The sequence below is a fragment of the Arvicanthis niloticus genome, chromosome 12, assembly GCF_011762505.2.
Source record: "Arvicanthis niloticus isolate mArvNil1 chromosome 12, mArvNil1.pat.X, whole genome shotgun sequence".
Classification (NCBI taxonomy): domain Eukaryota; kingdom Metazoa; phylum Chordata; class Mammalia; order Rodentia; family Muridae; genus Arvicanthis; species Arvicanthis niloticus.
Window position 1 is genome coordinate 41,181,757 of NC_047669.1, and position 25,283 is coordinate 41,207,039.

General features: G+C 38.6%; 1 protein-coding gene across 1 annotated transcript in view; it reads left to right on the plus strand.

The window, feature by feature from the left end:
- Window positions 1–25,283, plus strand: part of Abi3bp (ABI family member 3 binding protein) — a 206,391-nt gene that overhangs the window by 70,788 nt on the left and 110,320 nt on the right. Inside the window, 2 exon segments of the mRNA XM_076943023.1 lie at window positions 4,561–4,629; window positions 17,634–17,766. Coding sequence (XP_076799138.1) covers window positions 4,561–4,629; window positions 17,634–17,766 — 202 coding nt within the window.

Below are 25,283 nucleotides of genomic sequence, written 5' to 3' on the forward strand. Positions count from 1 at the left end.
TGATTGTCTCCACTTAGCAAAGGGAGAAAATAAAAAATGCCCAGTGAAGGCTCTGCCTTGTCCCACTAATAGCCAAGCAGCATTGAATCCCAGCCTCAGAGAGAGAAATGCAGTTCAAGATGAAACCAAGTCATTAGAATAATGAAGAGGAGAGAAAAAGAGGGTGAGGAAGAGGGAGTTGGAGGGGCAGGAAGAGACAAGAGACATATGTATGTATGTATGAATGAATGAATGAATGAATGAATGAATATATCTAAGTTCTTTATGTGATTTTTTTTTGTAGGGTTACCCTGGCTTATTTAATGTTTGTGTAGACATCTACATGGTAGAAACTTTTCATGGCAGAACTGTATGCCATTGTGACATTCTGAGCAGTGTCCCTTGCAATACTGGTGTCTTCTAATAGAAGCAGATATAAAATTTGAGAGTTAAAATTTAAGTGGGGAAATTATAGTAGAATTATATCCTTGAGTAAAAAAATAAAGTATGTGTGAAAATGACTTTAATATTAAATTTCATTAAAAAGTAAGCTCTTTTATTCCCTACCCTAGGGCACTTAAAATACTAAGCAAATTAATTAACACTGGGCTGTATCAGTGTGTATGACTACTCACCAGAATTACAAATTTAAAGTAACTGCATCCTATGTAAATTTTCTTACACTGAGATTTTAATTGCATATGTTCCCTAAATTATGAAATAATTACTTTTAGGAGAACATCTGCTAAGACCAATGTGTAAATATTCTCAGTCTGCTACAAATCCAAAAGAAATTCATAGTGTGGAATGGAATAAACATATTGACTTTAGCTGCCCTATCTTTCCATGTCTGTATCCCCAAGAGAGCATGAACTTTGCTGGAATACTGGAGGTTGGGAGTATTTAAGGAGCGGTAAGGGTGATTACACATACCCAGGGTGCCCCTTCTCTTCCAGGTTTTGACACATTGCCACAGACTATGCAAAACGACTGGAAACATAACACAAACAGATTTTCAGTTGTTCCCATGACCATGTTGGATCCTGGGCATTGTCTTTGGCATGTGTTGCTCTAGAATTGCAAATCATTTTCAAAAAGCCACTAAATTATAATTAAATTAGTCTGTCTTAAGGAAGTAATTAAAAGTTAGCCTAAGGAACTCTACCACAATGACCAATTTAGTAAAGCTCATGATTGACCCTTGTTTTCTAGAAGTACATTATTGAGACTCTTTAAAGGGACATTTTGAAGACTAGATTAAGATATTTACATAATTATAGGGCCACCTACAAAACTAACATTGAGAGCCCTTGTTTCAAAAAACCAGTGTTGATTATCATTAAAGAGTAAACCTCTCTGCCCACAGTCTCTACCATGACTTTGTCATGTGTTACTTACTAATTAATGTCATTTTAAAGGATGGAAATTCTAAATTATAGGACTTGAGCCTCTGACCTTGGTAGTGCACAATGCCCATTTTGAGTTCGAATTCGAGATCCTTTAACCCTCAACAGCAGCGCTGGAAATGCATAATGAGCTTCTTGTAGTCCCTGCTTGCAGAGGAATTCCTAAGCAGAATTATGGAAAGGCTACACAGAGTGTCCCAACTTTTATCTCACCTTTGACTCAGACTTGCATATTAGGTGGGTATTCTTTTTAACTCAGGAATGAGGAAGAATGGAAAGGGAATTGTCCCATCATCCCCATTTCTTCCAGGTTGGCTAACACAGCAAAAATGGGCACAAAGGGGTTTCTTGCTGCTTGTGTTTCTTTAAACGTCACCACCTTATTTCTTACCGAAGCAAGTTCTGGGCAATGTGACATATAGGGGTTATCAGTGACACCCTCTGCTTCCTCTCTCTTAGCCAGTGATAGGGTGTGTTTGTTCTCTTCTACTATGTTGTGTGGTATATGTCCATACGTGTGCACACATGCTGGCCTGTGCCTGCTCCTGTGGAAGCCACAACTCTACTTCTAGCATTTTCTACTACCTTTCCCCTTAGTTTTTGAGGGTTTCACTGAACCTGGAACCTGCTGCACTCGGAATGTTTTATGTGAAGAGGGAGGCAGAAATCGAGGGACAAGTGGTATATCTGGCTCCATTTGCTCTCATACGTGCTCCATTCTCCCATGAGACTTAATTTTACAAAATTAAAGTTCAAAGATCAAAGTGATAACAATCTCAGTGGGTTGGCGGGATGACTCAGAGGGTTAATGTGATTTTCCCCAAGCCCTGTGACCTGTTTGATCCCTGAAACTCACACGGTGAAGAAACTGACTTCCAGAAATTGTCCTCTGACCTCCACACACCCACACACACATACACACATGCAAAAGAGGTTTTTTTTGGTTTTGTTTTGTTTTGTTGGTTTTTTGAGACAGGGTTTCTCTGTGTAGTCCTGACTGTCCTGGAACTCACTCTATAGACCAGGCTGGCCTCGAACTCAGAAATCCGCCTGCCTCTGCCTCCCAAGCGCTGGGATTAAAGGTGTGCATCACCACTGCCTGGCTAAGAAAAGAGGTTTTTTAAAAAAGGAATTTTAAGATGGTATAGAGCCTGAACCCAAATATGGGGTCCCTGTGAAGGCAACAACTGTATATGTTGCATGCCTGTGAAGCTGACCTTAGATCTCAGTGAGCTCACTATTATACAACATAATGTATGTGTATAATAGTGATGTGTAAAATTAGTGTGACATGTCATTAGTTTCTAAAGTTATTAACAGTTTTCTGCACACAGAAAGCATGTATTATATAGTAGTTTATGCACCTGTAGTGTTTTACATCCTTAATAACCATACCCAATGGTGACTGTGTTCCTGTTAACTAAATTTGGGTTGAGAACTTCTCCTATGTAAGTTTCAAGTAAACAAGATACACTTTCAAACCTATGAGGCTCTGAAAAGCTTGAACACCTTATCTGTGTGTTGGTCATGAGACAACTATGCAATAGAACTTGAGGTGAGTTCCAGTAGTTTCCTGGGTTGCTTTCCTCAGTAACTAATATAGCAGATTACATGTAATAAATGGTAAGATGCCAACCAGTCTCCAGCTGTAAATGAGGTTGGCTCCATGTAGCCTTGGGAAAGAAGGCCTCTTCATATCCCCAAAGGGTAAATGTAAATTCACATTACAAACAACACAAATGATGAATCAGAAGTCTCAGGTCCCAAAGTTCCTCAAGAAACATTGGGATGATAACTCATCAACTGGTTAGTCCAATAGACTTCCTCAAAGAATGCAACTGTACAGGTCCTAAATATATATTTCATTTGTTTATTTATGTATGTTTCACCAATCAGTTATCCTGGTTATATTAGTTTTTTAAAAGGCTATTTCATAAATTACTTAGTCCTTATTAAACACACTCGCATATCTTAGCTCTAACATCACTTCTCAGCCTTTTAGTTGAGATTTAGTATAGTATGTAATGGGTTTAGCATAATTTTACTTAAGACCTAAATATTTTTTTAAGGATTGTCTTTTATATGCCAATAATAAACTCCAGTGGGTGGTCCAATATTCATGCATTATAGTGCAGCAAAACAGAACTCAGAGGAGTATAAAAAAGCATGAATTGGGGATGGGAAGGGACTGAATCCAGGAGATGTTAGGGGAAGAAACAGAAACTAATTATTATCAAAATAAATTGTATGTTTGAAAATTTCAAAGCGTTAATAAATATATTAAAAATTATATCTGACTGGTGCAATGACTCAGAGGTTAAGAGCAATTGCTGGCTTGCAGAGGCCCAGGGTTTGGTTGCCAGCACCCATGTGGTGGTTCACAACCAACTATAGTTTCTGGAGATCTGATGCCCTCTTTTGGCCTGAGAGGCCCCTAGGAAAGCAATGTTGCATATACACACGTGGAGGTAGGTGTGAAAAGTGTGCAAGTGTATTGGGTATACTATGAAATGCAGAAGAGGACTTGGAAGAAGAGATGAGTCATGAAGGCTGGAAAGCTATTGGTTTTTTTTTTCAGTTTCAACTCTTGCAGGTTTTTTTTTCACCTCTAGTTCTGGATAATTGTATCTAATGTACTTGATAGTGAAGGTGTAAAACCCTAAGCCAAGCTGCATAGCTTCAGAACGGGCAGTCCGACTGCATAGACATTCACTGAGACGCACAGCATTTGCGGTCCGACTGCATAGACATTCACCGAGACGCACAGCATTTGCGGTCCGACCGCATAGACATTCACTGAGACGCACAGCATTTGCGGTCCGGCAGGTATTTTGAGTAGTTTCCTTAAACTAGCTGTGTGGTGTTTTTATTTGTGAGTTAATAAGAATAAGGGTCATTTTACTTTAAAAAAGAAAGGTCTGTGTAGCATTTTCTTTTAAAAGACTTCTTCCTCACCCATGCCAATCTGGATTAGAAAATACGGATCTGATTCTCATTTCTAAAACTTAATGGGCTTTTAAGGAAATATTAATTTTCCAGTTCTTAAATCTTCTTATTCTCTGGTACCGGGTCAGAGAGAGTTTAACACCAGGAAATGTTCGTTTAGCATGTGAGTGTGCTAACTCCCAGGTTCGTTCTGAACGAATTTTGCTGAAAGAAAATGTTGTTCTTTCAGATGCAGAGCCGAAGTATCTGATAGTCGTGCGACCTGCTCCTCCTCCCAGCCAGAAGAAGTCATGTTCAGGTACCGTCCTTGCACTGGCTTTTCTTTTAGTTAACTTTGCACCGTGCAACTTCGTCTTCTGCTACATGCCAGAGAGAAAATGCCCTGGGATTGTCTCAACTGTGCCGGTGAAGATGGAGTCAGTCCTGAGTCTGTAGCTTACCCTGTGGGAAGAGTCACATAGCTTAGCCTTAGAGACCTCTCTCAGCACAAGCTGGCCCTGCCATTTCTTGGGACTGTTTAAGCTGGGTTCAGACAGTTAACACACCCTCTTCACTCTAGTTATTGTGATGGGTAAGGGTTAACACAGCTCCTGGACTGTGGTCACTGTCATTTTGGGCTAGTTCCTGCTAGCCTGTTTCTATTCTGTAAGAGTGACCTCTTAATTTCTTTTGGCCTTTCAGATTTTAAGAACAAAGCTTTGTGGTCTAACCTTGGCTTAAGGAAACCATTTATGTTTGAAAAGGACAACTCATTTCTGTTTATACTGAAGAAATTGGCGCTTTGGTTTTATTTACTCTGTGTCTCTCCATTCTGGATGTCTCTCAGACCAGAAGGCTGGAGACAGAAAATGGATAGCATACATATAAATAAGAGTAAAACTTCTGTGTTACTGTGATACTGTTGCCAAGTCTACAGGAGCTGAAATCACCTTGAAATCACCTTGTGCTACCTCTTGGCACAGCAGAGAGAAATTGGTTTCCAGGCATGCCTGTGGGGGGTTATGTTGATTAGATTAATTGAAATGGAAAGACCTATCTTAACAGTGGGCAATGCAGTTCCCTGAGCGTAGGTTCTGAACCTAACAAAAGGGAGAAAATCTGTGTGCATGAATTCATCCTCTCTGCTTCTTGATCTTGGTTGTGCCCTGACCAACAGTTTTAAGCTCTTGCCATCTTTGATGATACCATAGCATATCCTTCTATCCTATGATAGAATTGCCCTTGAATTGTGAGCCAAAGTAAGCCCTTCTCCTTTAAGTTGCTTTTGGCCGGGGTGTTTAATCACACCGATAGACGGGAAACCTCTAAAGACAAAAGATTAAAAGCTTGAAATGTTCAATAAGTCAGACTTTGTCCGAGTGTGAGGGAAAACATGTAAAGGCTGTGCATGGACATCTTCTTTCTACCTTTGTTTCATTGACCATGAGGTTATGCTTTGCTTCTTCCGGTGTTAACTCCCACTCAGTCATTCCCTAACGACTTCTGTCTTGTGAGTAACCCTGGATGCCACACAGAAAAGCATCTTTATGGATGCTTGTTCTGCTTATCTAGAAGAATAAGATGGAAGGAACAGCATTGAACTCTTCAACCATGCCAAGCATAGGAACCTTGGCTACTCTCAATTTGTACTCAATGTACCAGCACAGGACTGGTCACCAGAAATTTGTTCCTAATACCATCAGCTCCCTTTGCTTGACTTTATTATTTCTTTTACAAGTAGCATTGGATGATTAAGCATTTGGATCCATCTGTCTATCTATCTATCATCTATCTATCTATCTATTTCAATAATGTCTAAAGTATTTATGAATATCATAATCAATTAACTGGCTGTAAACACTTTTCTCTATAAGCCACCATCTCTCATGTAGATAGTGACATGAATGGTCTACATGTGACCTCCAAGGAGGAGAGATGAGAATCTTAATTGAAGGTAGGAACAGACACAGCTTGGGAACAAACATGAGGTGATTATACTATTCATCCTGTTTCTAAGTTGACTGTTAATACAACAGCATTATTTTATAAATGAACAGTGAGAGTCAGAAAAGAGCTCCTGGGAGTCCAGCTTCCTCTGGGTGTCGTGTGATTGTCTGCAGAGATAGCACCCAAGGTTTGCTCAGTGCACTGGCTCAGATCAGAAGGAATCGTGCCAATGGGTCAGGGTATGGTGTCTTTCAAGGGTGTCCAAAGTTACAAGGAATGCAAGGACAAAACTCATATCTAGGCTTCCTTGACTGCTTTCTAATTTTCTTTGAAGTTCATCCTTGGCTCAGCTCACAGCATATGAAGAGATTATATATATCCCTTCCTGCTGTGGCAGGCACATAGCTGGTCTGCTCCTGGAAAGACACTATATTCTGACCCATCCTAGAAGAACCTTGGCACTCAGAGCAGTTGGTAAGAACCCTCCCCCACAATCCGAAGTCCCAAAACTGCAGCTAGGAGACCAGTAGCAGCACACTAGGGACCAGTCAACCACCCAAACCCCACCCTCCTGAATACCACTCCCCTTTTGCCACATCCTCCTGGTCCCTCTTGCTGGGGAAGACTCATAGGTGGTCTGCTCCTGGGAAGACACCATATTCAGACCCATCCCAGAGGATCCTCTGCACTCAGAGCAGTTGAGGATCCACTGCACCCAGAGCAGTTGACTCCTAGCTGGTTTTTTGCCCATGAAGACACCATACTCTGACCCATTGACACAATTCCTTTTGATCTGAGCCAGTGCAGTGAGTAAACCTTGGGTACTACTTCTGCAGTCAATCACACAACACCCAGAGAAAGCTGGACTCCCAGGAGCTCTAACACCCCCAGGATCATAGAGGAAGCTGGACTCCCGGGAACTCTAACACCCCCAGGATCACAAAGACAGCGGGACTCTGAGGACCTCTGGCACAACTAAGATAAAAGGAAAAACAGGCTCCAGTCAGAGACAGTGAATACAGGTAGCACTAAAGATAACCAGATGGCAAAAGGCAAGTGCAACATTGTAAGGAATAGAAACCAAGGTTACTTGGCATCATCAGAACCCAATTCTCCCACTGTAGCAAGTCCTGGATACTTCATCACACTGGAAAGGCAACATTCAGATTTAAAATCAATTCTCATGATGATGATAGAGGACTTTAAGAAGAACATAAATAACTCCCTTAAAGAAATACAGGAGAACACAGGTAAACAGGTAGAAGCCCTTAAAGAGGAAACACAAAAATCCCTTAAACAATTACAAGAAAACAAAACCAAACAGGTGAAGAAATTGAACAAAACCATTCAGGTTCAAAAAATGGAAGTAGAAACAATAAAGAAATCTCAAAGGGAGACTACCCTGGAGATAAAAAACCTAGGAAAGAGATCAGGAGTCATTGATGCAAGCATCACCAATAGAATACAAGAGATAGAACAGAGAATCTCAGGTGCAAAAGATGCCATAGAAAACATTGACACAATGGTCAAAGAAAATGAAAAATGCAAAAAACTCCTAACCCAAAATATACAGGAAATCCCAAATACAATGAGAAGACCAAACCTAAGGATAATACGTATAGAAGAGACCAAAGATTCCCAACTTAAAGGGCCAGTAAATATCTTCAACAAAATTACAGAAGAAAATTTCCCTAATCTAAAGAAAGAGATGCCCACAAACATACAAGAAGCCTACAGAACTCTAAATAGACTAGACAAGAAAAGAAAATCCTCCTGTCACATAATAATCAAGACACCAAATGCACAAAGCAAAGAAAGAATATTAAAAGCAGTAAGAGGAAAATGCCAAGTAACATATAAAGGCAGACCTATCAGAATTACACCAGACTTCTTACCAGAAACTATGAAAGCTAGAAGATATGCACAGATATCATAGAGACCCTAAGAGAACACAAATACCAGCCCAGGCTACTATACCCAGCAAAAAACTCAATTACCATGGATGGAGAAACCAAAATAGTCTATGACAAAACCAAATTTACACAATATCTTTCCACAAATCCAGTACTACAAAAAATAATAGATGGAAAACTCCAACACTAGGAAGGAAACTATACCCTAGAAAAGGCAAGAAAGTAATATTCTTCCAACAAATCCAAAAGAAGACGGGCACACAAACATAATTCCACCTCTAATAGCAAAAATAACAGGAAGCAACAATCACTTTTCCTTAATATCTCTTAACATCAATGGACTCAATTCCCCAATAAAAAGACATAGACTAACAGACTGGATAAGTAAACAAGACATACCTTAGTGACAAAGACAGACACTACTTCAGAGTAAAAGGCTGGAAAACAATTTTCCAAGCAAATGGTCCCAAGAAACAAGCTGGAGTAGCCACTCCAATATCAAATAAAATCAACTTTTAATAAAAAGTTATCAAAAAAGTTAAGGAAGAACACTTCATGCTTGTCAAAGGAAAAATCTACCAAGATGTATTCTCAATTCTGAATATCTATGCTCCAAATGCAAGGGCACCCACATTCATAAAAGAAACTTTCCTAAAGCTCAAAGCACACATTGTACCTCACATAATAATAGTGGGAGACTCCAACACCCCACTCTCAGCAATGGACAGATCATAGAAGCAAAAAATGAACAGAGACACAGTGAAACTATCAAAAGTTATGAATCAAATAGATGTAACAAATCTCTATAGAACATTTCATCCTAAAACAAAAGAATATACCTTTTTCTCAGCACCTCATGGTACCTTCTCCAAAATTGACCATATAATTGGTCACAAAACAGGCCTTGACAGATACAAGAAGATTGAAATAATCCTGTGCATCCTATCAGATCACCATGGACTAAGGCTGGTCTTCAATAACAGCAAAAACAACAGAAAGCCCACATACATGTGAATACTGAACAACACTCTATTCAATGATAACTTGGTCAAGGAAGAAATAAAGAAAGAAATTAAAGACCTTTTAGAATTTAATGAAAATGAAGGTACATCATATCAAAATTTATGGGACACAATGAAAGCAGTGCTAAGAGGAAAACTCATAGCTCTAAGTGCCTACAAAAAGATACTGGAGAGAGCATACACTAACAACTTGACAGCACACCTGAAAGCTTTAGAACAAAAAGAAGCAAATACACCCACGAGGAATAGACAGCAGAAAATAATCAAACTCAGGGCTGAAATCAACCAAGTAGGAACAAAAAGAACTATACAAAAAAATCAACAAAACCGGGAGTTGGTTCTTTGCAAAAATCAACAAGATAGATAAACCCTTAGCCAGACTAACCAAAGAGCACAAAGACAGTATCCAAATTAATAAAATCAGAACTGAAAAGGGAGATATAACAACAGAAACCAAGGAAATTAAAAAAAAAAAAAAAAACATCAGATCCTACTACAAAAGCCTATACTCAACAAAACTGAAAAATCTGGATGAAATGGACAATTTTCTAGGCAGATACAAGGTACCAAAGTTAAACCAGAAGCAGATAAACCATCTAAACAGTCCCATAACCCCTAAAGAAATAGCAGCAGTCATTAAAAGTCTCCCCACCAAAAAAAGCCCAGGATTGTTGAGAGCCGAGCTGCCCCACGCTTGGGGGCCAAAATGTCGGGGACCGCTCTATCAATATTGGAACCCACACTGCCAAAAGCCTTGGGGGCTAAATTATTAGAGCCTGCACTGCCCCAAGTTGCTCCAGTCTGCAGGTCGGGGTTCAGCAAGAAAGAGAGTGAGGATGTGAAGAATGGAGAACAGAGTGTGATTCAATCCCGTTTATTCTTCAGTCTCTCTTCTATCCAAGTCCCTAGTTCCTAGTACCAAGTCTTAGGTCCTAATTCCTAGTTCTAGTTGCTAGTCTCTTTCCCAGTTCCAAGTTCTTTCTCCAAGTGCTAAGTGCCTAATAATAGTTGCCTGTCTCGAGTCTCAAGTGCCTACTCCCTGGGCCTAATACTTAATAATAATTTCTTCTGTTTGCCTCTCACCTTATTATATGTCTCACTTCTAAGCCACACCTCTAAGTCACACCTTTAAGTCATGCCCTTAGGCCTTGTCTCTAAATCTGATCTCTAAGTCATGCCCTTAAGTCACACACCTTTAAGTCTCACACACCCAAGGGAAAATCCTGGGTATCTAAAACAAGATGTTATCAGAGTGTGCTCAGCTATTGTAGGCTATTGTAATCAAGTCTCTTGTCAAGGTATATGGCTCAAGATGGCTGCAAGGATGATAGCCGCCTTCTGTTGGCTCCCCACACAGGATCAGATGGTTTTAGTGCAAAATTCTATCAGACCTTCCAAGAAGACCTAATACCAATTCTTTTCAAACTATTCCACAAAATAGAAACAGAAGGAACACTACCCAATTCATTCTATGAAGCCAGAATTACACTCATACCTAAACCACACAAAGACCCAACAAAGACAGAGTACTTCAGATCAATCTCCCTTATGAATATTGATACAAAAATACTCAATAAAATTCTCACAAACCAAATTCAAGAACACATCAAAACAATCATCCATTATGATCAAGTAGGCTTTATTCCAGGAATGCAGGGATGGTTCAATATATAGAAGTCCATCAATGTAATCCACTATATATACAAACTCAAAGAAAAAAACCTTATGATCATCTCACTAGATGCTGAGAAAGCATTTGACAAAATTCAACACCCCTTCATGGTAAAAGTCTTGGAAAGATCAGGAATTCAAGGCTCATACCTAAACATAGTAAAAGCAATATACAGCAAACCAGTAGCTAACATCAAACTAAATGGAGAGAAACTTGAAACAAACCCACTAAAATCAGGAACCAGACAAGGCTGCCCATTCTCTCCCTACCTATTCAATATAGAATTCAAAGTCTTAGTCAGAGCAATTAAACAACAAAAGGAGGTCAAAGGGATACATATTGGTAAGGAAGAGGTCAAACTATCACTATTTGCAGATGATGATAGTCTACTTAAGTGACCCCAAAACTTTTACCAGAGAACTCCTAAACCTGAAAAACAACTTCAACAAAGTGGCTGAATATAAAATTAACTCAAACAAATCAGTAGCCTTCCTCTACTTAAAGTATAAATAGGCTGAGAAAGAAGTTAGAGAAATGACAACCTTCATAATAGTCACAAGTAATATAAAATACCTTGTTGTGAATCTAACCAGCAAGTGACAGATCCACAAGACAAGAACTTCAAGTCCCTGAAGAAAGAAATTGAAGATCTCAGAAGATGGAAAGATCTCTCATGCTCATGGATTTGCAGGATTAATATAGTAAAAATGGCCATCTTGCTGAGAGCAATCTACAGATTCAATGCAATGCCCATCAAAAGTCCAACTCAATTTCTCACAGGATTAGAAAATGCAATTCTCAATTTCATTGGAATAACAAAAATCCCAGGATAGAGAAAACTATTCTCAACAATAAAAGAACTTTGGGGGAATCACCATCCCTGACCTCAAGCTTTACTACAGATTGATAGTGATAAAAACTTCATGGTATTGGTACAGAGATAATCAAGAAGATCAATAGAATTAAAGACCCAGAAATGAACTCATACACCTATGGTCACTTGATCTTTGACAAAGGAGCTAAAAACATCCAATGAAAAAAAGACAGCATTTTCAATGGTGAGGGTTCAACTGGAGGTCAGCATATAGAAGAATGCAAATTGATCCATTCTTATCTCCTTGTACAAAGCCCAAGTCCAAGTGGATCAAGGACCTCCACATAAAACCAGACACACTGAAACTAATAGAAGAGAAAGTGGGGAAGAGCCTTGAACACATGGGCACAGGAGGAAAGTTCCAGAACAGAACACCAATGGCTTATGCTCTAAGATCAAGAATTGATGAATGAGACCTCATAGAATTTTAAAGCTTCTGTAGAGCAAAGGACATTGTCAATAGGACAAAAATGGCAACCAACAGATTGGGAAAAGATTTTTACCAATCCAACATCTGATAGAGGGCTAATATTTAATATATACATAGAACTTAAGAAATTAGACTCCATACAATCAAATAGCCATATTAAAAATGGGGTATAGAGCTAAACAAAGAATTCTCAACTGAGGAACCTCAAATGGTCGAAAACCACCTAAAGAGATGTTCAGCATCCTTAGTCATCAGGGAAATGCAAATTAAAACAATTATGAGATTACATCTCACACCAGTCAGAATGGCTAAGATCAAAAACTCAGGTGATAGCAGATGCTGCCGAGGATGTGGAGAAAGAGGAACACTCCTCCATTGTTGGTGGTATTGTAAGCTGGTACAATCACTCTGGAAAGCAGTCTGGTGGTTCCTCTTAAAATTGGACATAGAATTACCTGAGGACCCAGTTATACCACTCCTGGGCATATACCCAGAAGATGCTCCAATATATAACAAGGACACATGCTCTACTATATTTATAGCAGCCTTATTTATAATAGCCAGAAGGTGGAAAGAACCCAAATGTCCTTTCCAACAGAAAAATGGATACAGAAAATGTACATTTACACAATGGAGTACTACTCAGCTATTAAAAACAACAAATTCACGAAATTCTTAGGCAAATGGATGGAACTAGTAAATATCATCCTGTTAGGTAACCCAATCACAAAAGAACATACATGGTATGCACTCAATGATAAATGGATATTAGCCTAAAAGTTCACAATACCTATGATGCAACTCTCAGACCACATGAAGCTCAAGAAGAAGAAAGACCAAAGCGTGGGTACTTCAGTCCTTCTTAGAAGCAGTAAATTCTCACAGGAGCAAGTACAGAGACAAAGTGTAGAGGAGAGACTGGATGATGGGCCATCTGGAGACTGTCCTACCTGGGGATCCATCCCATGTGCAGTCACCAAAGGCAGGCACTGTTGTGTATACCAGAAAGTTCATGCTGACCAGAGTCTTATATACCTGTATCCTGAGAGGCTCTGGTAGAGGCAGAACCTCGATAGCCACTGAACTGATCACAAGGTTCCCAAGGGAGGAGTTAGAAGACTGAAGGAGCTGAAGGGGCTTGTGGCCCCATGGGAAGAGGGACAATACCAACCAACTAGAGCTCCCAGGGTCTAAACTGCCAGCCTGAGAACATGCTTGGAGGGGCCCATGGCTCCAGCTGTATATATAGGGGAGGATGGCCTTGTCAGGCATTGGTAGGAGAGGAGGTCATTGGTCCAGTGAAGGCTGGATGTCCCAGTGTAGGGAAATTCGAAGGCGGGAATGGGGGAGTGGGAGAATGGGTGGTGCACACCCTCATAGAAGTAGCAGGAGGAGGAACGAGATAAAAGGTTTCTGGGGTGGGTGGGGAAAGGTTGAATCGGAAGATATTAAGAAAACTGTGCCTAGCCCAGCTTGTTCCTGGACAGCTGCCATGTTCCCACTGCTCTGGCTCTGACCGTGGCTCTGGCTAGCTAGAGGCATCAGCCCTGGCATCCACCAGAGGCTGCCACCACAAATCTTGGCTGAGCCCCAGACAATACCCACCATTCTCGTGGTACCTAATAGAATGAAGACTCTTAAAGCTTAAAGCTTATCTAATGGATTTATATATTTGGAAATGCTCAATTAACAAGATGCCCAGATAATTAAAATAGTTACCCAATATCTAACCTTTGATATAAGTTGCTACCCATCAGTCCTCCTCCATGGTTGCTAGCCTCCCTCCTCTTTCTCCTCCTCTTCCTTCTCCTTCTCACTCCTTGCTCCTTCCACTCTTAGCTCCTCCCCAATTACTGAGCTTTATTTCAAATATAATATAGCAGAAAATTATCTTGCTACAAAAGGGGATAACATCTGAAATGAAAATAAATAAAATATCCAATATTAGATGCTTACACTGACCAAAATACTTTACCTAACTATATGAAATTGTCATAGAAGAAAAATAAATACATGGTAAAATTAAGGCTAGTTTCTGTTACATAATGAAGCCCCATTTCAAAATATTTTCTCTACTTGCTTGTTTCTGTTTTATAAAAGTGTAACTGCCTTTTAATTATTAAAATAAAAAATAAAATTGAAAAAATATTAATATGCATACACATATAAATACATATATATTAGTATGTATATACAAATATACTAGCATATAAAATAAACATATACATATAACATATACATATACACACATACATATACATGCATACATATGCCTCTTGTCTCAAGGCAAAAGGGGAAACTCAGTATCTCAGGTTAGTGTTTCAAAGTTTTGAACAATAAGGTCAAATGTGAATATGGTAATTTTAGATTCTTGTTTCAGACAACTATTCAGTGAACTGTTTGTTTATGTAACTCTGATCATATAAATAAAATCTTAAAGGAAAATAAGACTCCTGGGGCTTTTATAATAATAATTTCTACCATCATTTCATTTAGAAGTTCTGACACCGACCGTGGAGATTATTTTCACTTTCTTATTCTTAGCTTAGGATATGGTTTCATCTAGCTCAATAGCCCAACTTTCCTCCCCAGCAATGGATAGCATCTCTGTATTTTTGAATTCTGCATCTGGGAGAGATGCAGTGACTAATGGAATCACTTCCATTTTGTTTTGCATTTGCATCTGCCATATAGATTCTAATTAGCTAATTTTTCTCACATTATAATCACCAAGTTAGTGACATAATTACTTGATCATGCAAGCTTAAGATCCCTTGGGGAATAGAATATACACTTTTGATCTCTAAGCTGCATTTTATTGTTTCATACAAGGTGAGCCAAGGATGCACTTCAAAGAAAGTTTGAAAATAATCAAGGAAACCTAAATATGAGTTTTGAACTTGCATTCTATGTAATTTTAGTCACCCTTGAAACTTTTCTGGCTCTTACTGTTCAGTTATAAAATAATGCTCTTGTGTTACATTCACAACAGTCAACTTAGAAACAGGAAGAGTAGTATAATCACTTCGTGTTTGTTTCCAAGATGTGTCTGCCTCCAACCTTCAGTAAAGATTCTCATCTTTCCACCTTGGAGGTCACATGTAGACCATTCACATCACCATCTACACGATGACAGATGCATCTGGGAAGGTTTATAGAGAAGAGAACTTACATGTTTGCAACCAATTAAATGATTTTGATCCTCATAAAAACTTTAGACATCATTTAGAGTCAGCTCTCCTAGTTATGTTTCTAGTCTTCTGTTACTAAGTCAAGTAGTACCTGAGGTAATCACCTTATATGGAGAAAAGGTTTAGTGTGGCCCAGAGCTTAGAGTTTGAATCCATAATTGCTGGGCCCTATTCTTTAGAGCTATGGTGGGACAGCGTGGAAGGAGGACACTGATGCTCACCTAATGAGCAGAATGCAAAAGACGAGAAAGAGGAAAAGACTGGGATTCCACGATCGCCCTTTTAGGGTGTACTCCCAAAGAGCTAAACTCTTTCCATTATCTGCTTACTTGTAGTAACTTCTAGTTCCAGCAAGAGATGAAGGCCAAGCCATTAGCTCATGGAGACCAAGCCATTAGCTCATGGACTTTGGGGAGATAGTTACTCAAATCATAGAACCATATGAATAAAAAAAAATTACTGTTTATTTTTTAAAAATTGAAGGTGTTTGATAATTTACCATTAGGAAATGCCAGATGGTTAAGGATATAGGCTTACTGTGCTTTGAACATTACACCATATAAGCAGGTATTGAAAGATACGGCACCCCATAAATAAGCCAACTGCATTAGAGTGGGGATATTTTTACACCACTAGGTTGTGTAGATTCTGGACCCAGAGGCTTTCTTTCTAGGGTCATAATTGACAGAACTTGTATTTTTGGTTGTGAGCCTAGCCTTTAACGGTTGAGCCATCTCTCCAGCCATAATTTTTCTAAACATACCTTTTTGTTTCTTGTTTTTGGGTATTTTTGTTTGTTTGGTTTTTGGTTTTTGTTTGTTTGGGTTTTGGGTTTTTTTTTTTTTTTTTTTTTTTTTTTTGGTTTTTGGTTTTTGGTTTTTGGTTTTTTGAGACAGGGTTTCTTTGTGTAGTCCTGGCTGCCCTGGAACTCACTCTGTAGACTAGACTGGCCTCAAACTCAGAAATCCACCTGCCTCTGCCTCCCAAGTGCTGGGATTAAAGGCATGTGCCACCACTGCCCTTGACAGAACTTAAAGAAGAAAATGTGACATTTTTCAAGAGCGTTTGATTCAAATAGTCACCTGCACTCACTGACAGGGCCCTGTCTTACCCACTTTAACAAAGGTCCCAGGCACTGTGCTGTCTTGTTTCATGCCCATTAGGTTGAGAAAAGAAGTTCTTCCCATAATAAACACAATATGCCTAGTCTCGTGAAGTAAAGGGGGAACTCAGTGGGGATGTAATTTTATGAGATTTTAGTTTCAGAATTTTGATTTTATTTCCCTGGTTGACCCTGTGTTCAAAGTCCTTCCTTTCCCCATCTTCTTGGTGCTATAGATTCAAATGATTTTGAAAATTGTAATGCTTACTCTCCCCACCCCCGTCATCACCCCCATGGGCTTGAGAAGATTCTATTGTCATTCATTAGTGTAAGTTGTGGTATTTCCCAGACTCAATCTCATCAGAACAACTGTGCTTTCTGTATTACTCCTACCTTAATGGCATTATTAAAAATGTAGGTACCTTTCTATTTGTGTGCTTGCTATAAGCATAGGTCTATTACAATATTATGTCAAGGGAGTTTACAGTTTAAGTTATATTTTAAAATATAACATTATTATACCTAATATTAAATTCTATAATGTTAATACTTAGTATAATATTAATAAATAATACAACCTGCAACTGCCATAATAATATTATTTTCATTTTGGAGGATGTGAATTCATCTAAAAGATATAGTTTAAACTTATTTCGGAAAGAAATGATGCAAGTAGCATGTGTATACACAGGAATGGAAGTATTTGTGTGTCTACTTCATTAATCATAGTCAACACCTCCATAACTATATGACTCAGGAATACTAAAGCTAGGTACCATTGCATAGCATATGGTTTATTTATGTATATATATGTGAACATATAGTATGCATATATGTGCACATATAAACATGGACACCCAAGATCAATAAAGCATTTCTTTTGACTCATGTTTAAATTCATGAACAAAAATCAGTTTTGTAGACAATATGAAAAGCTATAACATTCTCAAAGAATTAATAAAACATTATATATATATATATATTTTTTTTTTCTGGTCTTTACACTCATGAAGATCAGAAATGACTCAGAAAAATATCTTGTTGACAGTATAGAAGCTAAACTAAACAGAAAAGTATTATCATCTTTCTAAGTCATCTTTACACATGCTTTTTACTCCAAACATCAGTTGAAAGGCACTGTGTCTAGGATTAACTGTGTGTTACCTCCACAGGGAAATCTCGCCCTCGCAAACCCCTCCAGCTGGTGGTGGGTACGTTGACACCGAGCTCTGTCTTCCTGTCCTGGGGGTTCCTCATCAACCCACACCATGACTGGACATTGCCGAGTCACTGTCCCAATGACAGGTAAGTCCTCATATTGGAAATTACTTTTCATGGCTTTTGATGTAGTTACATGTGCTTAGGAAAATGCACAAACCGGACCCTTAGCATTCACTTATCACCTATTAGCTACATAGTTGGTCTAGGTATGAGGGATGCGTTAATATCTAAGACAGGGACCCCGCCATTGACAGCACTGGGATCTATCTAAGTAGAAAATATATGGATGTGTTTACCAGCAAATGAACCAACACAAGGGGAAGGAGCAAATACCAAATGGGCAGTATCATGCAAAAAGCATAGAGGAGTGGCCTAAGGAACTATAGAATTATATGTATATTTATGTGTATGTACATGTATATGGTGTATATATGCATACATAAATATATATGTATGTATAGTGATATGTGTTTTACACATATATTTAGCTGTATATATGTACAGCGTGTGTATGTATGGATGTGCATTCTTTAAAATAATCTAAAATATTCCTTACTTCACTAGTAAGCCTATGACTTATTTTTGCTTGGTTGGTTCTTGAAAGTACTTATATTTTTATGATAATCCCAGTTAGTGTATGCCAATGCTGAAAAAATAAATATATAGAGATAGGGCTCTACTTTGTAACTCAGGCTGACCTTGATCCTCCTGCCTTCACTTCCCAAGTATGGATTGTCAATCTGAAATTTGAAGAATGTTTGAGGCAGTAGGCTGTGAAGTCTGGGCTCTAATCTAGCTGCGTCACTATTGCCATCATTGCGGAACAGTAGCATAGGAATTGAGGGTTCCCTCCCCCAAGACTTTATTGGATCAGAAATTCTGAGTGTGGGCTAAACCATCTGTGTTTCAAAAAGAATTCCAAATGATTCTGATGTCCACTTGTGTTGAGGAAAACTGGCTTAGGAAGCTGGGCATGCCCACGCATGGGAGAATTAAGCTTTGGCAAAAAAAAAAAAAAAATGAAAAAAAAAAAAATGAAAACAGTTATGTTTTTATATCACTTCAAATCACTTATCCTTAAACCCAACACACTGTTTGAGTCTGTCTGGAAATAAGCAATGTGTTAAACACTGAACCATGATCCCAAGTAGCTTATATGTAGTATTTGCTTTTCATAAATATTTACTACATAAGTATCAAAATTCAAAAGTTTTGGCTGTATGTGTTTGCAAAATTTTCAAGCTTCAAGACTCTTAAAAAGACTTTTTTGGTTCTTGTTTTAAGTATACTAGAAATTATTTCAAATTTTGAGAAGATTTGCATTTCTACTTTAAAGTTAAAAAGCAAGGTATAATTTAAACACAGTAAAAATCTATAAAACTTATACAGTTCAAGTTATAAATGTATGGCATTATATATTTGATAACATTAAGAAATAGAATGCGGTTTCTAGTCTTTGCACCTTGGGCAGCTGTGGGTCTCTGTGTAATCACCATCTACTGCAAACAGATGTTTCTCTGATGAGGGTTGAGAGATGCCCTAATCTAAGGGTATAAAGGTTAATCAGGAGTCTGTTTAATGCTACATCCGTTTAGCAGCCTATTAGGTTCTTGCTGAGGGCCTATGACCTATCCAGCCCAAGGTTTGTGGCCCAGTGATGGTGCCAGGTATGGGTTTCATCTTGTGGCATAAGACTTAAGTCCACCAGAATGTGATTGGTTCCTCCCATGATATTCATTCCACCGATGCACTTGTGAGCATGTCTTGCAAGGCCAATCATTACTGTAACCCTCAGGGATCACAGTTGGGTAAGATAGTGATGACTTTCTCCTCTGGTAGCATGCATAGCATCTTCAAACAACATGAAAGCAAGCCAGTAGGTAAGGAGGAAACTTCCAGGTCAGGCCCAGCTTGATTTTCTCCATGTTCTACGACTTCAGCAATAGGGTCTTATTGTCGAATCCTGGGAGGTAACAAAGAGCAGTAGCAATGTTTGGGGGTCTATGAGAGCTCATTGGCCTACATCCAAAAGATGAAACCCTTTCCTTGCCGTGGGATGTTTAATCTACTAGTCTGCGATGTCTAGTAACACTGTGAAGCTATGGGTAGGAAGTGAGGGTGGTTCTACTTGGGCGCTGGGGATAAAATGATCAAAACATACAGTGGGCAGTTTTCAAAAGAACTAATTTAAAAAGGAGAAAATAAATAGACTTCTAGAAAGCACCCTCCCCTAGAAACATCCTCTGACTGAATTTTCAGTCGCTATGGATTAGTTTTGCTTCCTGAGTAAACCTGTATAAATGGAATCCCATTGTAAGGGAGGGTTGCTCTGTCTCCATTCTTCCAGCACGCTTTTGAATTGCATTTCTAACATTGCATGTGTCAAAGTCTATTCCTTTTTATAGTCTTGAGTAGCATTCCATTATGCCAATATCCTAGTTCATTGTATATTCTTCTGACGGTGGGTACAGGAATCATGTTGATAGGGCTGGAGAGATAGGTCAGAGGTTAAGAGCACTGGCTGCTCTTCCAGTGGACCAGGTTTTAACTCCCAGCAACCACATGACATTCTCAACCATCTTAACTCCAGTTCTAGAAGATCTGGTACCTTTTTGGGCCTCCAAGGGCGCTGCATAATCATGACACACATGTGTACATGCAAGCAAAATACTAACACACGTAAAATAAAATTTAACAAAAAGTGTTGATGATTTAATGACTGTAGTGTCCATACACCTTTTTATACAAGACTCTGAGTATATCAGTTAATCTCTCTCAGGAGCAAAGTACCTCAAACTGGAATTGCTGCACTGCAGGAATGTTTGTAGGATGACTTCATCTGTGTGTGCTGTAAATCCTCTTCAGTACTGTGTGTTACAGCATTTTCCATCATTGCTCTCCTGGAGTAGTGTTGACCCATGAATTATGCTCAACCCGAAAGTCCCTTGCTCGAGGGATAGCTGAGCACATCATGTGAGCCTTTGCGCTGTGCAATTATTTTTGTAGGGTTCTATTCTTGTCTAAACTGTGCTTGAAATACTTTTTAAAGTCATTGTAAGTTCCCCCAAAGTACCTTTTAAATTACTTTGATTAGGGAATCTAAACGGAAAAGAAATCAAATCAGATTTTCCTTCAGATGCCTGTGGTCCATAAGGGATAAAATAGCATGCGGATGATGATTTCCAAAACTGTTCTTAAAAAATAATTCTAAAATGTTTCAAAGAATCTGAAACATTCCTTATTTTACCCACCGCTAAGGTTGAGACTTATTTGACTTGGAAAATGCACTCTTGAAAGTGCATATTTGTCTTACAATAATTCCAGTTTTTAGAAGAGTAGTCTAGTATGCCAACACTGAGAAAATAATGTGTGGGTTGTTTTTTTCCCTTTAAAAAATTCTCTTAAAAAAAAAAGAAGAAGAATGAGGGAGAGAAGAAGAAGGAAAGCAATTTGATATTCTTACAACCAAATTCCATTTGGTTTTAATGGTTGCTCAGCTTGCCTGATGGATTCTTGAAATGACATGCTCCCACCAAGATCGGTAGCAGCCCGGGGAATTCTTGGAGCATGTGGAGCAAGTATCCTCTAATGTCTTGTGACTTTCCTTCATTTATGTTTTGATAATACTAACCTTTCCATGAAGAATTTATCTATACTTGGTTCTGATGGACAGAGGTTGCCACAGTTGGCAGCAAAGGTGGAGAAAGAATTTAAAGAAGGTCGGTATAGCAAGTGGCTGACCGTCTTTATACAGGTCATGGACTCTTAAAAACTCATCTACTTTAGATCTTAAATACATCTCACCCTTCCTCTGGTTCACCAATTATGGCCCTGTCCTTGTCATTAAATAAACGTAGCCATGTATACCAAATCACAGTATTTAAAATTCTGCATTGAGTAAAGTGTTCAAAAGATTCAGTAAGTATCATGTTAAAAATAATTGCATCCTTTCAAATCTGAGTTGGCAAAATAGATACCTGTTAGGCTATGACTAGGAGAAGAATTAGAGTCATGGGTGAAAAAGAATATTTTAATTACTTGTGGGTTCTGCCTCCCCAGACCTCTTTACTCCCAGCTCAGCACAGCTGATAGTGAGCTGACATTCTAAAGCTTTTGTCATGTTTGAGAAAAACAAGTAGTGCTTGTTTAAAAGCTCTGGAAATACGGTACACATTGTAAACACCCAAATGCCTGTACCAGAGCGGCAAATAATTAGAAACAGACTTGGAGAGGTCTATTCTCATATATTTATGCTGCATTTATGAGATTAGACCAATCTACTAGGTTAGAATAAGTAATAACAGCCAAAGGGGATGATTATGTCTTGAAAATTGGAAGACTGATATAGCTAAGAGTTTCTTTCAGCTGTATTTTCTTAAGAGTTGTTTTAAGTCCTTCTATAAGAACTGATTTATAAAAACATTTAACATTGGTTTCTAGAAATCTCATTATCCCATGCAGAGAATGTATCAGGAAAGTTGTTTCCTTACGTGTTGATTTTGGGCTTTCCATAGCAAAGCTCTGACTTAGAAAGTTTCCAAAAAGGAAGCCTTGCGTTCCGCTTTCAGCTTGTATGTATTCATGGGCTCTCATTTCTATCCCTGCTTGCATGTAGTCTGTCTGGGTCTCCCGTGATTTTGGATAGTTTTCATAGTTCATGCTGAAATGTTTTTGTGTTTCATTTATGGCTTTGTGCTCAGCAGGTTTCAATGGAAGAAGGTAGTATTTGCCCTCAATCTATCTAAGACCAAAAGAGAACTTTCCAAGCTGATGCAGAGGAAGTGATAACATTGCCTTTTTTTCTTTTACCCAAAATTTGTTTTAACATTGATTGTTCCTTTGTCTTCCCTGTTCTTCCAGCTTGCCAAAACTTTCAAGATTGCTTTATCAGCACTTTGCCAGCTTATGAGAGATTTATAATTTACTCATTTGTCTAAAATTTCTATACTTTGGTTGTTTATTAGTATAATATTAGAGTTCTCTCTTGATCATTCAAGAGTGATATTAACTTTTATTATTATGATTTCCTTTTGCTCCTAGACTTCCTAAGAAGTGGGTATTTGCCCTGTCTGTGGATTCTTACTTGATTGAACCTTGAGCTTGTGACTCGCCTTTCAGTATAATGGTCTGTGGCAGTAGGGACCATGTCCCTAGGCCAGCAGTAAACATGTGCTAAATGGTTAAGCAGGGAACTCTCCATATTTTCCGTTCTGTGTCACTATGACCTCCAAAACTACCTGACAAAATTGAGCTGATACCGTTCTTCTGGAAACATCATCTCACTTCTCTTAGTACTTTGGAATGTATTGGAGTTCTCCTTTTACACTAATTCAAATATTAATATTTTTATTTCATTTTATAGCGTCTAAAGGCCCAGGCCACACTGGTTTTGCTTAAAAGAAGTACTCATATCTGTGTCCTTATCTTTTGCTTCTCTGTCCCCCCATATATGGTTCCCACCAAAGCATTTCTCTGTACTCCATATTGTGAAAGCAGCATGCTGGTCATGTTCCCTGGCTGTTCTCCATACCTTAGACCTTCAATAATTCTGGAGAAATCTAGAATGACCACTGTCAGCTTGCTCCTTTGCTCCTCCATTTCAAATTCACCTTCACCTCTGCTCACATCTCTCTCATCCAACGATCATGCTTCTGACTTCAGTACATCTGATTTTACTTCTTCTCACATCCTTTAAGCTTTGGGTCCTTGGTGCTTGGCTTCTTCTCTTTTCCAGTTACTCCTTCATTGCTGCTGGTATCCCGCCTACTGATCGAAAATAGACTCAAGATTTGCATAGCCACGCCCACTCCATGAAAACGTGTCTTGATTCTGTTCTGTCTTCTATATTTCTTTTCAGCCTTTCTTAACCCCTGAAGCGACTCTTATATACTTGATTTCTGCAGCATTCCCATCCCTCCTCACTGGCTCCTACCCCGTTCCTACTGTTTCACTGAATCTTCTTAATCACCAGTGAGCTATTAATTACTAAATCCAGTAGGATTTTCTAAGCTACTATTCTTCTCTATAGAATTATTGGCCAGATGATCAGTTTAAAAATTACCACAAGCATTCAAAAATAATATACTTGCCCTTAAATGCTTTGTTAGAATAGAAAAGATGAGTGTACGAGAACTAACATTAGGAAACATACATAGATCTCATAGAAAGATTAGACATGAAGGGAGAAGAGACTTGGAAGTTCACACAAATGTGGGTTATGAAAAGACTGGACTCAGGGAAGATTTTAAGATAGACATGAAACATATGGAAGCTTAGATCATTCATTGTATTTTATCATTAGATTTCAGTCTAATAAGGTTACCATACACATATACAGAGTATAAAGGGGCATGGATATTTTTTATCATTAAGAAGTAGAAGAAATTAGGTTATGCTTATAGTGAAATGAAAGGGTTCAGAGAATGTTGAGTGTATTGTTGCTTTGATAGGTCTCAAAATACCTTCGCAATTTCCTTGGGAGATCAAAAGAAAAGTTGATGTGCTTACAAAGAAACTTGGATAAATTACTGATGAGGCTACTTTTGAGAAAAGGAGATTGTATTTTATCTCCTGAAATTACCAAGAAGGAGGGAACGATGTACAAGGATGGAGAGTGGGCAGAATCTCTGGGCATGGGGGCGGGGGCTGCAGTCTGTATAAAGAACGTTAGCAAAGGGATATTAGGAGGAATCCTTAGACACAGGCTGGGAACATTATATAGGGCCCATGTTTCGGAAAATAACAGTTGTGTCAAAATGCAACTCTTGCTGTAAAAGTGTAGTCTACAGGGTGGCTAATGATGGGAGAGTTTGCAAGGGATAAATTAATTTTGATGTTCTCTACTTTTCCCCTAAGTATAGTTCACTGCCAGCTGCAACATCATAAATTTAGTTTTTTTTCTTTTTGCCTCAGGGAGGTTTTTAGAATAGAATATCTAATCTGTTGCCGAAAATAAATGTATAAAGAGTCTCAAAAGGTGTTTAGTTCCAAACTTTTTTGAGAAAATTTATTTGTATGAAGGAACAGCTCCCCTGAGGGCATGCTGTTGTTGGCAGTGGGCTTATGGTCAAGCCACTACCTACTTTTGAAGGCCCAATGAATTTTTTTTTAAAGAGGCTTTTACTATGTAGCCCAGGGTGGCCCAGGCTAGCCCTCATGATCCTCCAGTTTAGTGCTTCAATTACAAGTGAGCATCACTATCCTCCAACTTGCTGTTTGTAGTTTCAAAAGACTCATTGCATTTGTATATGGATGAGCTCAAACTTAATCATCCACAAAAGTAACATGCAATCCTGAACATTCTCAGACAATGGAGATAATGTTGACTATGCATTAAGGTGAATACACAGTAAAACAACAAGTTAAAAAGGCCTTGAGCAACACTAAACTGACTGTTCTTCAATTCTGGGTCATTTTATGTTTACTTTCATTTACTTTTGCCAAGCTGAAGAGCAGAAAGAGAATTTAGACTAGAAAGTATAGCTTAGGATTCAGAAAAGAGGATGAAGGATTTGATTGTCTTCCAGCTGGAGTTGCCCTGGGGCCTCTTCTAATTCTATAAAGTCTTGCTTTGCTAAAACTTTATTGACAGACAAACTGAA